The sequence below is a fragment of the Notamacropus eugenii genome, chromosome 1 (assembly GCF_028372415.1).
Source record: "Notamacropus eugenii isolate mMacEug1 chromosome 1, mMacEug1.pri_v2, whole genome shotgun sequence".
Classification (NCBI taxonomy): Eukaryota; Metazoa; Chordata; class Mammalia; order Diprotodontia; family Macropodidae; genus Notamacropus; species Notamacropus eugenii.
In genome coordinates, this window is record NC_092872.1 from 213,235,624 (window position 1) to 213,251,051 (window position 15,428).

The 15,428-nt window shown below is 41.3% G+C and overlaps 1 protein-coding gene across 1 annotated transcript in view; it reads right to left on the reverse strand.

The window, feature by feature from the left end:
* The window catches only part of TLL2 (tolloid like 2), a 150,319-nt gene extending 138,009 nt beyond the window's left edge, over positions 1-12,310 (reverse strand). The window contains 2 exon segments of the mRNA XM_072626432.1: positions 11,826-11,874; positions 11,876-12,310. Coding sequence (XP_072482533.1) covers positions 11,826-11,874; positions 11,876-12,046 — 220 coding nt within the window. The 5' untranslated portion in view covers positions 12,047-12,310.
* Between the last annotated feature and the right edge of the window lie 3,118 nt (positions 12,311-15,428).

Sequence of the window (15,428 nt, forward strand, 5' to 3'; positions counted from 1 at the left end):
TTTAACTTTTTTTTAGATTTTTAAAAGAAATATACAGAACACTGATAGGAAATACACAATATGTACAAAGTAAAGGACAGGTAATGTTAAGAAGTTTTAATAACTGAGCAAATTTAGCTTTTTTAAATTAAAAAAAATTATCTCCCACCTACCTTCCCTGGTCAAGGGAAAAAAAGAAAAGAAGAGGAAAAAGAAAAGTCTTGAAAAAATATACATAGTTTAACAAAACAAATTCATGCACTGGCCATGTTCAAAAAGCAGCCTCCCAATCTCTACCCTGAGACCATTACTCTTCTGTGAGGAGATGGGTAGCATGATTCATCATTAGTCCTCTGGAGTTGTGGTTGGTCCTTTTATTGCAAGTTCTTAAGACTTTCAAAGTTGTTTGTCTTTATAATTTTGTTAGTGTATAAATCGTCCCCTTCATTCTGCATCACTGAGATTCTACTTCATGAAGTACTCTCAGGTTGATAAAGTTGGCAAAAAAAGGAAAATGACAAATGCTGGAGGGGTTGTGCGAAAACAGGCTCATTAATGTGCTATTGGTAGGGCTATGAACTAGTCCTGCCATTCTGGAAAGCCATTTGGAACCAACCATACCCCAAAAGTTAATAAACTGTGCAGGTCTATATCCCAAAGAGATCAAAGATAAAACAAAAGAATCCATATGTGCAAAAATATTTGTAGCCACTCTTTTTGCTGTGGCAAAGAACTAGATACTAAGGGAATACCCATAAATTGAGGAATGGTGTAGAAGTTATGGCATATGAATGGAACAGAATACAATTGTGTTCTGTCTTCTTCTAACAAGCATTATACACTACACTCACTTCCTATCATCTCTGGCATTAAAAGTTCCAAAATGGAATCAGGGAAGACTTAATGACCTAGTGGTGGGTACTGATGCATTGTTGGCCTGTATGCAAAGGCAACTCCAGAACTGTGTGCTCAGCTACAAGGAGAGCTCCTCCCAAATATTCCATTTAAGGAGGGTACCCCAGAGCAGTTCATTTCCCACTGAGCTACATCCTTCTGAACTTTGTTGTGCCCCTTGCACTGGGGACCCTCCTCTTCTCCCCTTTCAGCTCTTTTTATGTGCTGTCTTTTTCCATTATACTGAGTTCCTTGAGAGTAGGCACTATCTTTTGCCACTCCTTGTATCCCCAATACTTAGTACAGTACCTAGCACATAAATGTTTATTGACTGACAGCTGCAATCAATGCCACTACTCCATTGTAAGCCATCCAGGAGCTCACTTTAGACATGCAGATAGCGAACTTAATTTCTAGCCAGGGCACATGAATATCATCCAGGTATATACCTGGATACCTGTACCAACCTTACTTCAGGTGATATTTTTTGATAGGCACACACACACACACACACACACACACACACACACACATGCCTATAATCCCTCGTGTCAACTAAACCTTCCCTTCAAATGCATTTAGGGAAAGGGAGATCCTTCAGACACAATCTGGTTCATACTCTCAACCCAGGGAAACCTTGAGAATGTTAGTATCTGGCTCATGTTTCCTACAAAAATCTTTCTGGCTCCTGCTCCTATCCAGGCAAACTCTGTGAATATCACTATCTGGCCCATTTTGTTTTTCCCCACAAAAGAGTCCTTAGTTCCCCTGCAAGCTCCCAGACTAATAAGATATCAGATGTAAAGCAGGTTTGATTGAACCTGGAAAAAACGCAGAATGGATTCATACCTGAATCACTCAATCACCAGGAGAATTTCAAGAAATTCTCCCTAGAGAATCCCTCCTTCCCTCAGAAGCTCTACAGTTCATATGGCATCAAAAGGCTAAGTCTGGGTGGCTCTCTAGGCACTATGCTAATCCATCTCCTTCAAGGCTATGTAGGCAGGTGGTGTGCATGTCTCACTAAGTCCAAATAAAGTTAGATATTGCTGTCTCCTCTCCTGCCTTCTCTTTTCAAGGCTTTAAATTCCTTCCTCTCTGTTTCATCAAAGTTTCATGTCCTTATTGAAGTTCCATCTCTTTTCTTCTGAATAGAAGGCTTCCTCTCTCCTTCTCCATCTCCCTTTGGAGCCAGTCCCTTGATGTAGGTGGTTCTCTTCAGAGATCTCCTTCCAAGTTCATGTTCAGTACAGTATCTCCATCTATTTTCCCGACTTCCTTTAAATTCCAACTGAAATCCCATCTAATAAAAGAAAATCTTTCCCAACTCATTCTAATTCTAGTGCCTTCTCTTTACTAATTACTACCTATTTATCCTGGATATAGATTGTAAATATGTTTTTATATTGTCTCCTTCATTAGATTGTGAACTCCTTGATGGTAGGAACTATTTTTTGCTTCATTTTACATCCCTAACATCAACACAGTGTCTGGTACATAGTAAACACTAAATGGCGCAACTAGGTAGTACAGTGGATAGAGTACAGACCCTGGAGTTAGGAGGATCTGAGTTCAAATCTGACCTCAGACACTTACTAGCTGTGTGATCCCGGGCAAGTCACTTGACCCTGTTTGCCTCAGTTTCCTCATTTACAAAATGAGCTGGAAAAGGAAATGACAAGCCATTCCAGTGTCTTTCCCAAGAAAGCCCCAAATGGGGTCAGGAAGAGTCAGATGTGAGTGAACAACAACAAAGCCATTATTTTTCCCATTTTGCAGATGAAGAAACTGAGGTTCAGAAAATCTGACTTCCTCAAGGAGACAGTTAATAAGTGTTCAAATCTGGATTCAAACCCAGGTCTCCCTGACTTCACTTCTATCCACTCTACCAGAGGATACTGAACTTGATGTCAGAGAGCCAGGATTCAATTCCCAGTATAGTTCTTACTGTATAAATCTAAGCAAGTCACTTACACTGCTCAGGCCTCAGTTTCCTTATCTGTAAAATGACAAGACTAGACTAGATGATCCCAAAGACCCCTTATATATGATATCATCCTATGACATGCATTGTATGTGACATACCTTGATTGTGTGAGCATCAGTTTATGGAACATTGAAAACACTGAAATTCCACTGAAGATTCAGTCTGAGGCTGGGGTGGGGAGAAAAAGAGACATAGGAAAAACACCAAAGAAGCTCCTGATACACCCAGGATATGCTTAATTCACTTAAGGTTTCCAGCAGAGGGACTTCAGATGTTTAAAGCTGTTTTCTATGAATCTTTGTCCAGGAGTGTATGTACAAATAAACAAGAGGGTATTTTCCCCCTGTAAAAAGTTAATCGGCTTAAAGTGTGCAACTAAATAAGCAAAGCTTACATTAAAGGATGCAGAGAAAGGGTGCCCTAGAAAGAAAGTTCTAGGAAATACAATATCGTCTCTATGTTCTTTTGTGGCCCCCCTATAAATATTCATGAGTCCCTGTTAATGGGGTCCATAGCTCTATGTGGCCACAATCGGTTTTTTTGTTTATTCTCAGGACCATGAACTTGAAAACCACGAACCTAAATTTCAAGACTTAGCATTCATGCATGTTAGCAGGACGGGGGATGGGGTCGGGTATGGGAAAATTACATATGACAGGAAATGGAGGCAAAGTGGGATTCACTCCTTTCCCTCTTTTGATTGAGATTAAATATAAAATCTCTTTAGGACAGGAGGCATCCTATCCCTGGGGTTTCTAGCTGTCCCCAGACCTAGGGAATGGCCTTTCTCTGATGGAGAAAGGTAGCCATTGAATTAGGCTGAGATGTTGCATCATTTTTTTCTTTTTCTTCACATCTTATAGTTTAAACTCCTATTTGTATCACAGAACATCTGACCTAGGAGCAGCCAAAGAGATTATCTAGCCCACCCCAACCCCCATGTGACAGATGATGAAACTGAGGCACACAAAATGGAAGTAATTTGACCAAGGTCATAGAGCTTATTAGTGGCAGAGGCAGCCTATGACCATTTCATTCCTTAAATAAAGCATTTATTAAGTAACTACTATGAGAGGAAGGAAGGAAGGAAGGAAGGAAGGAAGGAAGGAAGGAAGGAAGGAAGGAAGGAAGGAAGAAAGAAAGAAAGAAAGAAAGAAAGAAAGAAAGAAAGAAAGAAAGAAAGAAAGAAAGAAAGAAAGAAAGAAAGAAAGAAAGAAAGAAAGAAAGAAAGAAAGAAAGAAAGAAAGAAAGAAAGAAAGAAAGAAAGAAAGAAAGAAGAAGAAAGAAGGAAGGAAGGAAGGAAGGAAGGAAGGAAGGAAGGAAAGAAAGAAAGAAAGAAAGAAAGAAAGAAAGAAAGAAAGAAAGAAAGAAAGAAAGAAAGAAAGAAAGAAAGATGGAAAGGGGACACATGTCCACAGATAAAACACAAGGTATTCACAAAGTACACAAGGTAATTTTGGTGAGAGGAAAGGTATTAACCAGATGGAGGTGGAGTGTCAGAAAAGGTCAGGTCTTCCAACTCTACCACACAGTTGATCCTCAGAACAACTTTTTCCTTTCCCCTCTCCTCAGTCTACTAGCTCAGCAGTTCCTAATGGAAAATGTTGTGACTTTTTTCCCTCTACTGGATTTCAGTTTACATTGCCATTTAGAGCCAAAATTTGGGGGAGGAAGTGTATACAGTGTGAAGCCAGTCACAATGTCAAAGTTGCCTATGATTCAGAGGGACCATCTGTCTGAGCTGGCTGTTCAGCACCCAGGAGAGTACCAAACACAGGTAGGCATTTCATAGAAGTCATGTGATGGTGACAGGTGGCCCCCACTCTCTCATGAATCCAGAAACTGTATAAGTAACAGAATCATCATATACCAGAGTTGGAAGAGACCTCAGAAGCATCAAATCCAACCAGCACATAAACAAGAATCCTCTCTTTGATGGTCATCCAGCCTTTGCTTGAAGGACTCTCTCCAATGATAAGGAATCCACTATTTCCTAAAGTAGCCCATTCCATTTTTGGATAGAAATTTTGACATGCTGCTGACATTTCTTTGCAAATACCATCCACTACTCCTGGCCTCTGGAGTCAAGCAGATCCAACCCAATCCCTCTTCACCTACATGAAGACTTCAGTCGTACTCAGCCTCTCCTGCCAAGTTTTGTCTTCTCCAAATTAAGCATTCTCAGTTATTTCAATTGATGCTCAGATGGCACAATCTCAAGGCCCTTCATCATCCTGGTTGCCACGCAATTTCTCCTCTCCTGGGTGATCTCCAACTTACCCATGGCCTTTCTAAAATGTGATTCCCAGAATTAAATACAACACAATAAATGCAGTTTGACCAAGGCAGAGCTATAATGGAGTATGCTCCCCTCACTTCCACCTCCACACCCTGTATATAGCCTGTACTTCTCAATGCAACCAAAGATTGCATGGGCTTTTTTTTTCAATGTCTTACCACACCGTTGACCTAGAAGACCTAGAGACACATGAACTGTGAAGACATTACAACTTAACCCAGGCCCAAACAGAATCTGTTGTACACAGCAGTGTTTTTGTCATGCAGCAACAATTTAAACAGCTCCACATAGCCAAAGTTATGAAAATTTTTCTTTTCAAATCACCATCCTCTCCATCCAGTAAAGGAGTTTAGCTGAGGTACTAGAAGCTAGGAACTGCTGAAATTTAATCCTGGGGCTTTTCATGATGGAATAGTAGGAGTATACTTAGAGTAAGAAGTCATCAGTTCAAATCCCAGCTCTCACATTTTCTAGCTGTGTGACCATGGGCATCTATTATAGTGTGCTATTGTCTATGCTCCTTGAGGGTATAGTTTGTTTAATTTCTGTCTTCATATCCCTAAAGTCTAGGTGCTGTTTGATATGCAGTAGGCATCTAATAAATGGTAGCCAAACAACTGATGGATTTCCGTGCCTATCAAGAGTGAGGGGCAGCATTAAACAGAGATGGGAGCTCCTAAGTCAGAACTCTATTCTCAGGTGCATTGTTTTGCATACTGTTTGTACTCTTAGAGTCTTAGAGTGCTCATTAACTGCCAGTAAATAATTAGAGATAATCCCATCCCTTGGAGAATGAGATGGAATGAATAGGTAATTTCAGTTTCACAAATAACCTCTTCTTATTTGACAAAAACCAGGGATGTTGATCAAAATAATGCTTTCAATTTGTATAATCTATATTGATCCTCATATCTTTATGAAATGGGGGAGGGAAAGGCAAGTATATCTCCATTTTATGAAAGAAAAAACAGGTTAAATGAACTGTCCCAAGTCACACAGTAAATGGTAGAACCAGGCACACAGATGCAGATCTGAGAGGCTTTGTCTAGTTCAACCTTCTCAATTTGCAAATGGAGATCCAGTGAGGCTAAGTGACTTGTTCTACTAAGAACTGAATTTCAGGATTTGTGCCCTGGTTCTTTGGCTCCAAATCCAGCTCTCTTTTCATGGTGCCACACTACTTCCAAAAATAAGTCTTCTGACTCTGAGCTCAGGGCTCTTTCCAATATTCTATGTTATCAGGATAACTATTATTGTAAAACATTATTAAAATATAATAATCTCAGAGCATCTTCTGAGGCAGCTAGGTGACACAGTGGATAGAGCCTGGACTTGAAATCAGGAAGGCTCATCTTCCTGAGTTCAAATTCAGCCTCAGACACTTACTAGTTGCATGACCCTAGGCAAGTCACACTTATAACTATTTGCCTCAGTTTCCTCATCTATAAAATGAGCTGGAGAAGGAATGGCAAACCACTCCAGTATCTTTGCCAAGAAACCCCCAAATGGGGTCAACAGAGAGCCAAACATGACTGAAAACGACTGAACAAAGGAGCATCTTCCATGTTTAACTTTGACATTTTCTTGCCCTGCAGAACAACTCTAATCTCTTTCCAAACACCAACTTTTCAAATACTTAATGACTGTTATTAGGTCTCTGTGAAGTCCTCTTTACTCCAGGTTCAATATTCCTGGTTCCCTCAACTGAGAGAATTTCAAATCCCACATCGAGTTTCAGATCAGTTCTGGAAAGCCAATAACAACCCTAATACCCTGAAACCTTCCTTAGGGCACTAATTAAATGCAGTAAATTCAGTTTCTGCTCAAGAGCCATTACATACACATCCCAACATGCTCTCCCTTTAAACCTCCAACACATCCCTTTTGTTCCAACCCCAGTTACCGATGCTCTAAAATGTACTAGAATGCATTCCATTTTGCAAAGCACTTTACGTATGTTATCTCATTTGATCCTCATAACAACTCTGTGAGGTAGGTGCCGTTGTTATCACTATTGAACAGATCCTTCTTTTCACGAGGCATGAACCAAGTGACAAGGCATTGTCTCTCTCCCTCTCTCTTTTTCTCTCTCTCCCCTTCTCTTTCTCTTTTAGATGAAAATCAGAACCATGCATTTTATATTCAACTATTCTTGCTTAGAATTATGTTTAAAACTTTTGAATCAATATTCATTGATGATAATTTTTTTTTTACCATAGTTTCTCTTTATTTGTTTTATCCTTCCCTGGTTTAAGCATTAGATTCATATATTTCATAAAAGGAGTTTGGTGAAGTGTTTTCTTTCTCAATTTTTCAGAATAATTTTTTACATTTTAGGCATTTAATGTTCTTTGAAACTTAAATTTAATTCACCTATAAATCCATCTCCAACTCTAACTTTCATTTTCCTCATTAGATTTTTTCAAAGATCACTTTTGGGTGTTCTGTTAACTTGGTTATTTTGTATTTTTAGGTAATCTTCTTTTAAGTTTTAAATTCCTCACTTTGTTGGCATGTAATTGTATAGTAGGTTCTAGTAATTATTTTTATTTCTTCTCTGTTGTGATTTCACCTTTTTTTTAATTCAAACATTCTTAAAAAATAAAGAATTCCCTATAAATCATCTAATCCTAAACATTAATGCTGTCAATCACTGTTTATTAAAGTTATATAAAATCACCACAAAATTTAAAGAAATAAGAACTTAGGTACAATTGGGTAGTAACTCATTCCTATCTTTAGCAATCATTTTTTGCTTTATCTAACCCTGCATTTGACTCTAGACTTGAATAAAACTAATCCCTTAATGGAGTTAAAGGACCTTCCCTGGATATAAAAATGACTTTGGAGTTTAAGACCACTTAGGATCAAAAGCCTTTCTAGCTTGGGACATGTATACTTCTGGGTAGAATCACAGAGTTCTAATACCAGATCTACTACTTACTCTGTAACCTCGGACAAGGCTCTCTAAACCTCAGTTTCCCTATCTATAAAATGAGAGTATTGAACTAGAAGATCTCTAGGAGCATTTCCGGTCTAGATTTATGATGCTATGATTTTTCCTTTGATTTTTGCTCTTCTATAACTACTGCTATTTCTATAGCTGGAAGCCTATGAAGGTGGTAAGTGGCACAACTGGGAGTTGAACCCAGGTCCTCTTTTACAAAATTTTTAATTCGTTTTTCTTCAGAGATCTTTCTCCTTCCCTGTGGCTTTGTCCCAGGTACATTACAGGGTCTGGTAACTCAACATATCCGATACCTTTGAAAGGTTGCTGATATCTCAGATCAATGAGTTATTGAATAAGCATTTGTCAAGTACCTACTATGCGCCAGGCCTTGGGAAAACAAAGACAAAAACAAAATAATACCCAGCTTCAAGGAGCTGATATTCTTTTAGGGAAGAAGACAACATGTGCATGTAAGTAGATACAAAATACTAAGTATAAGTATATATATATATGTATATGTATATATAAAAATACAAAATACTAAGTAAAAGCATATATACAAATAGAAAATACTGAGTATGTAAGTACATGAGAATATACCAAGGTCGTGAAGATGGGGAGGGAAGGCCCTAACATTTGGGGAAATAAGGAAAGGAGGCCTCACGTAGGAGATAACCCTTGGGATGAGCTTGGGGAAAAGGCTAAGGATCCTAAGAGATGGAGGAGAGGAGGAAGAACATTCAAGGGATAAGCCATTAACCCCAGAAGATAACTGTCAAAGTGCAAACATGCTACTTATAAAGGACAGCACTGGTATCTATTAAGATGGATTCATTCATAACAATAACTAGCAGAAAATTGGGGCATAGAGAGGGGAGTACAACAGGAAAAGGTCCCAACTTGCTGAGCTAACTAGGGACACAGATGACAAAAAAGAGGAGGAGGAACACAGAATCCTAAGAATGTAAGGAACAATGAAGATAAACTTTGAGCATTATTTTTGCTTAAGCATGGACATGTCCCACCCCACCACCTCCACCCCAAAGTTTTCAAGAGGACAGGGGGTTAGGGAAGAACTAAGATGAAAGGAGGATGCAACAGGCAGGGAAAAACTATAGCTCTCATCTTCTGCCCTGGCTTTCCCTCACTGTCAGCTCTAGGTGCCTTCAGAAAAAGCAAGGGAGAAACACACAGTATTTTGTGTAATCGTGGAATTCCAGAATGACAATTTACATTTCTACAGCACTTGTAGGTTTGCAAAGAATTCCTCACAACAAGTCTGTGAGATAAATTGTGGAAGTGAGAAGAAAACCCAAGGGAAAGTGGTTTACCCATGATCATACTAGTAAATGTCCAAGACAGGATTGAAACCCACATTCCCTGACTCCAAGTCCAAGAAATCCTGACTCTACTATGCATTGTCGCATTTCAGAATCTCCAGCCAAAGAGAAATGAGACCCAAGGCAGGAAAGTAAGGTGGCAGTACTGGGCCAAAGAAGGGGATAATTTCCATTCTTGCCCTTTCTCCAGGATTCAGCCTATCCTAGCCATTGACCACACTCTTCCTAGACTTCTGGTCTTTACAATAGCTATTTACAAGCAGCTTCCTTCTTCCTTGAACATGGTCAGTTTTCTAACAGTGCAGACAGCAGTCTTCCTCCCTGAAGGTAAGGTTAGTTCTCTTGAGGTTTGTGATTAACCCAGCAGTCACCACCTTAAGAGATGACACTGAATATGAAACCTACCATCCCACCCTCTTTCCTTACAGGTAAAATTTAAGGAAGAGTAACTGTATTATCAGGGTAAATGCAATGTGAGTTATTCAGCATTGGAAATTAGATGATCCACCTTCTGGTTTGATTTTGGACTCCATAGAACTATCTTAAAGCAGATCTAAAACTTTAGGAATCCTCCAGCCTAGGAGCAAACCAGGAGCACCTTTGGAGGTGAGTAGGCATCATGGCATTTGCATATACACAAATTCTTCTATGAAAAAGCTTAGAGTAACTTGCATTACCGTACTGCTTTTACATACGCACATTTACGTTCATATTTACAGAGTGCTTCCCTCATCTCAACCCTGTAAACTGTTAGGTAGTATGAATATTATTACTCCCATTTAAAGAAGAAAAAAAAAAACCTGAGCCTCAGAGATATTGCTTCTTTCTCTAGGTAAAGCATGTCCCATTCCTCCAGCTGATCCTCATGTGGCATGATTTCAGTCCTTCTGCATCCTGATGCCCTAGTTTATCAGTATCCTTTCTAAAATGAATACAACAATCCAGATGTTGTCAAACCAAGTAGAAGAGCCTTTCACTAGAGATCTTTATGCAAATGCTGGAAGAATGACGATTTGTCTAAAATGGAGTAGAGGGAATGATCTAAGCAGATTGTTCATTAACAGGTTGGACTACAAAGTCTCTGAGATCTCTGTTGAGTCTGAGATTCGGTGAAATTAAGTCAATAGCCAAAGTCACAGAAAAAGTTGTAGAGTCAAGATTTGAACTCAGGCTGCCCTCGAGATACCAACTGCCTAAGATATCTTCAGAAACCAATCTGTCTTTTTATGAAAAGACAGGGTAACTTTCCTTTAAATGATGTTCGGTTTTTTCTGTTTAATTTGTCCGTGAAGAAGACATGATTTCATCACTATAGATTGCCTAGTGGTGGATAGGAAATAATTTTTAGCACTATTGGAATCTGGCCAAAGCCAATCAGCCGGCCAGTCACTTCCTTTCCAAATCAAGTGCCCTCATTAATCGGTGCAGTCTTTCCAAGGCCGAATTTCCATAGATCCACACCACACTCTTTCCAAGTAGCCTACTTCGGACGAACAGGGACAGGGACACTCACACACACACACACACACACACACACACACACACTCCACACTCACACACACACACTTTTTTTTGCACTGTATTTCCTCCACAATTAAAATTTGAGACTTATTTCCTCCGAGACAGAAGCATCCGCTAACTGCCGGGAGAGTGAAGTAGGATTCGCACGACTGACGGACAACTAGCAGGCTGGCCGGATCCCTTGGAGATTGGCTTACCGGGGGAGATTAGCACACCTGCTGGTCTCCATCTCTGCTCCGGGGCGCTTGGGCTACGGTGCTTTTGCAGGAATGAATTGATGACTAATTAGAAACATACAGCCAACTTCATTCACTCGCCTTCTTGTCGTGCTGTGCGTGTGCGGGGAGTCTTTGGACTTTTCCAAACACCAAATAAAGATCATGGGAAAGTTTGGATGAAATGTGCAAACAGAATGAAACTGGAGCTACCAACTTCTCACCGCCCCGCCACCGAGCCACCTCCATTGTCCTACTCCAGTTTCAGCGGGCACATAAGTGCCTGGCGCTGCACACCTGGCGGTCCGTATCCGCTCTACTCGGTCACCAGCGGAGGTCCCCTCCCCCGTTTTCCACCTTCTCCCGGGTCGCACCAGCGCAGACCAGCAGCCCCTCTCCCCAAGAAGCCCTCCTAGCCAGCCGTCGCTTCAGAAGCAGCTGAGAGTGCCCCTAAGTGATAGCTAATGAGGTCCAAGCTGGGCATGGTCCCCCCGCCCCAACCCCAGAGAGATCCGCTCCGGGGAGAAGGGACATCTCCCGGGGGCACAGGAACGTTAACACCTCATCTCCATCTCAATGGCCATCCCTGCCACAGGGCAATAGGGAAGCAAACTTCGGCTCCACGTCCTGCAGTACCTACCAGCTTTGCAGGGGTCGTGATAATCCAGCGGCTCCTGGGTACCGTCCCCCTTCTTCCAGCGCCGAGTAATCGAAGGCAGCGTCCCAGGGGTAATCCAGCCCCACGTCCAGCCCCACGGCGCTGCCCGGGGAAAGCCCCAGAGGCTGCGGGGGCAGCAGTAGCAGCAGCAGGGCAGCCAGGGTCCGAAGCGCCGCGGCCCGGGGCCTGGGGGCCAGCGCCATAGGTGCGCACGGCGCGCCCAAGAGAGACAGGACGAAGCTGCCCGGCCAGGAGGCAGGAGCTAAGGTGAGCCGGGCTCGCCGCAGGCTCGCACTGCTAAGCGCGGTGGCTGTGCATGGCTCCGAGCGCACAAGTGTGCCAAGCGCTGCGCCCTCTACCCGCGCCCAGGGTACCCACCGCCGAAGCTGCCACTGAAGCTGCACTAGCAGAGGCCGCTCCGCCCCTCCTCCCCCGCCCCAGCTGGACCACACCGCCTTCTCCCCTTGGGGAGAAGGGAAAGCCAATCACACCAAAGCTCGTACGAAGGCCCCTCCTCGGCATCCTCGGGAAGAGGGGCTGCTTAGCCCCTGGCAGAGGAGCCGGGGGGCTCTCTTCTGGGGGCACCTCGGCTCTCCACCTGAGGGCCGCTGATGCCGTACAAGGAAATGTGAGCAAGTTCTGGCCCTCCCTAGTTCTGTCTGATCCCGCACTGCTCACTTTCAACTCTCAAACCCTGGTAACGGCTCCCACTCCCCTCCCACAGCAGCCTGTGTCCCGCCTCCGAAATCTCCCTAGGCTCCTCTGCATTTGGTATCCTTCAAGGCCATGGCTTTTTACGCTAGGCTTCCTCCTACACACCACCCCAATTTACTTACTATAGGCCAACTGTTGAAAATATGTATTTCCAAAGACACCTCTAGTTTGCATGAACAAATACTATAAATTTCTGAAACCTAGATACTCCAATTAAACCATTTTGTTTTTCCACACGTTAAACTCATAATACTGATGTGTATGTAACAAATAGAAAGTAGAAAAGATAGCAAAAAAAAAAAAAAAAAGAAGCTGTGCTATCTAAATCTGGACTATGTGGAATTCAGCTTGTCTTTCTCCTGGACTCCAATTTATGACAATAAAAATCACATTTTAGGCACAGTCCCTAAAAATGGGGTACCAAAGGTATTCTTAGTTGTTTTTTAATACTGAGTGCTTATCTTAAAATAAAGTAAAATACATAAAATGTGTTTTATTATTAAACCCAGTAGAACCATCTATCATTATTTCAATGGATGCTGGAAAACTTGATTAATCATCCTAATATGGTTCTAATAACCAATAACTAATGTTCCCTATGAGCTGTGGCACCCTTGGATATCTGGTCCTGTTTCCTCCCCTGTCAAGTGACTGACATTGAGATGATCACCAAGGACCTTTACAGCTCTGCCAGTGACTTCATAACATTTCCATCTTCATGTTACATCATTAAAATAAATTATTCTTTAGATGAAGTCCAAGAACCTGAGCTTTACATCTATCTTTCCTGTTTCATGATTATGAATCAGAGCTTCTCCCCTCATTCTTTGCTCCATTTATTCCACAAACACTTCTTAAGCACCTACTATACATAACGCCAAGATGCTATGCATTAAATAGCATTACTGAGACAGATAAAAACATGGTCCTGCCATGAAACTTACTATCTAGTATGGGAAATAAGTATATAAATTGCATATTAGAAGACTGAAGAGAAATATGTAATAAGTTCAAAAATGTTAAGGGACAAATCACTTCTTGCAGGCAAAATGAGCAGGTTCCTGAAAGTGGGCATAGGCTTAAAGGATAGGTGGCATTTTAACAAAGACTGGAAGGAGGAGGAACTGTGGTTAAAAAAAAAAAAAGACACTAGACATAGGGAAGGAAATGAGTAGAAATGAAAAGTCATAAAGCATGAGATGAATGTCTAAGAGCAAGTTGGTTGGCACACCCCACATGAATAGCAAAAGGCAAAAAAAAGAAAAAAAAAGAATATCCATTGCACCAGACACTGAATGCCCAGGTTATTTGCATTTAGTGATGATTTAGAGGGCAATGAGGATCCATTGGTTTCAAGTAGTCACTGAATTATGAAGATTGGTGACAAAGATGTTTTGAGGCAAAAGGGAGAGACTGGTCCAACTGAGAGGTAATAAAGGGCCTGAACTATAGTGGTAGTAAGAGCCATGATGAGAGAACAGAGACCGTGCAATTAATAGAATTTAGCAATTAGATTTGATGAAATGAGAGAATCAAAGACGACTAAGATTATCAAAATAGGTAGCAAAAAACTGTAAAACCATTAGAAGTACAGAAACATAGGAAGAATAGGAGCAGGTCAAGAGTGAAGGGCAACGAATTGGATTTTGACATACAGCTTTAGATCCTAGTGGTACATTCAGTGTTAAGTTGCAAACTGAAATCTAGAAGAAAGGCTAGCTGCACCTAATGGAGATCTAAAGTTTTAAGTACTTTTTTCTCTTCTGCAATTCATTTGCAAATGCTCATTCTATGTGGTGCTTAAGTTCAGAACAAAAACCAAAAAATATTGAAGTGAGGAAGCTGGCACTCAGTAAAGCAGTTAAGGCTGATGAGCTGAGAGTAATCTTTAGAGAGGTAAACTGAAAAGGTCCAAAAGAAATTATATAGAGGGAAACAGATAAAAGGAGAAACATTAATATCAAAGAGGGACTGGAGGAGATAATCTATTGAGGGAAACAGAGAAGCTATCAAAGGAGACAAAGAGCTATGGAAGCAAAGGGAAGAGAGTGTTAGGTGAGACATCCAACAACTGTGGAGGTCAGTCAAGAAGGATGAAGTTAAGCTCATTAGATGTGATAGATTACTGTTGACCTCTAAGAGAGTCAAGTTCAATAATCAATAATTATAATTCAATAATAATCAACATTTAATAAGACCATTAAGTGATAGAGATGGAAGTCAGAGGGCAATGAGTTGTCTCGTCTATTCTACCTAACACCTCATACACTCCACTCTTCTCTCTTCTGACAGTGCCACCGCCCTAATACATGCCCTCATCATTTTTCAACTGGACTACTGTAGTAGCCAACCGATGGGTCTGCCTGCCTCAAATCTGTCTACACTCTCGTCCATTTTCCACTGCTGTCAAAATGATCTTCCTAATGTACAGGTCTCATCATGTCCCAAACTTAAAAACTCCAGTGGTTCCCTAATACTCCAAACATCAAATATATAATCGAATTTGGCCTTGAAAGCCCTTTAGAATCTGGTCCTCTCCTACCTTTTCAGAGTTCTAACACCTTACTCTAACCTCTGCTCACCATGAACTTTGTGATCAAGCAGCAATAGCATCCTTGCTGTTCCTCCCACAAGACACTCCATCTCCCAATTCTGGGCGCCATGCCTGGAACTGTTTCATCACCTCCTAGCTCCTCTGGATTCCTTCAAGTCTCAGCTAAATTCTTAGCTTCTACAAGCCTTTCTCAGTCATAACCTCCAACTTAGCTTGCACATGTTGTTTCATACACGGGTGTTTGCAATAGTTGCCTTTAGACTGTGCACTGCTTGAGAGAAGGTTTGGGTTGCTTTGGAGGGTTTTTTTTGTTTGTT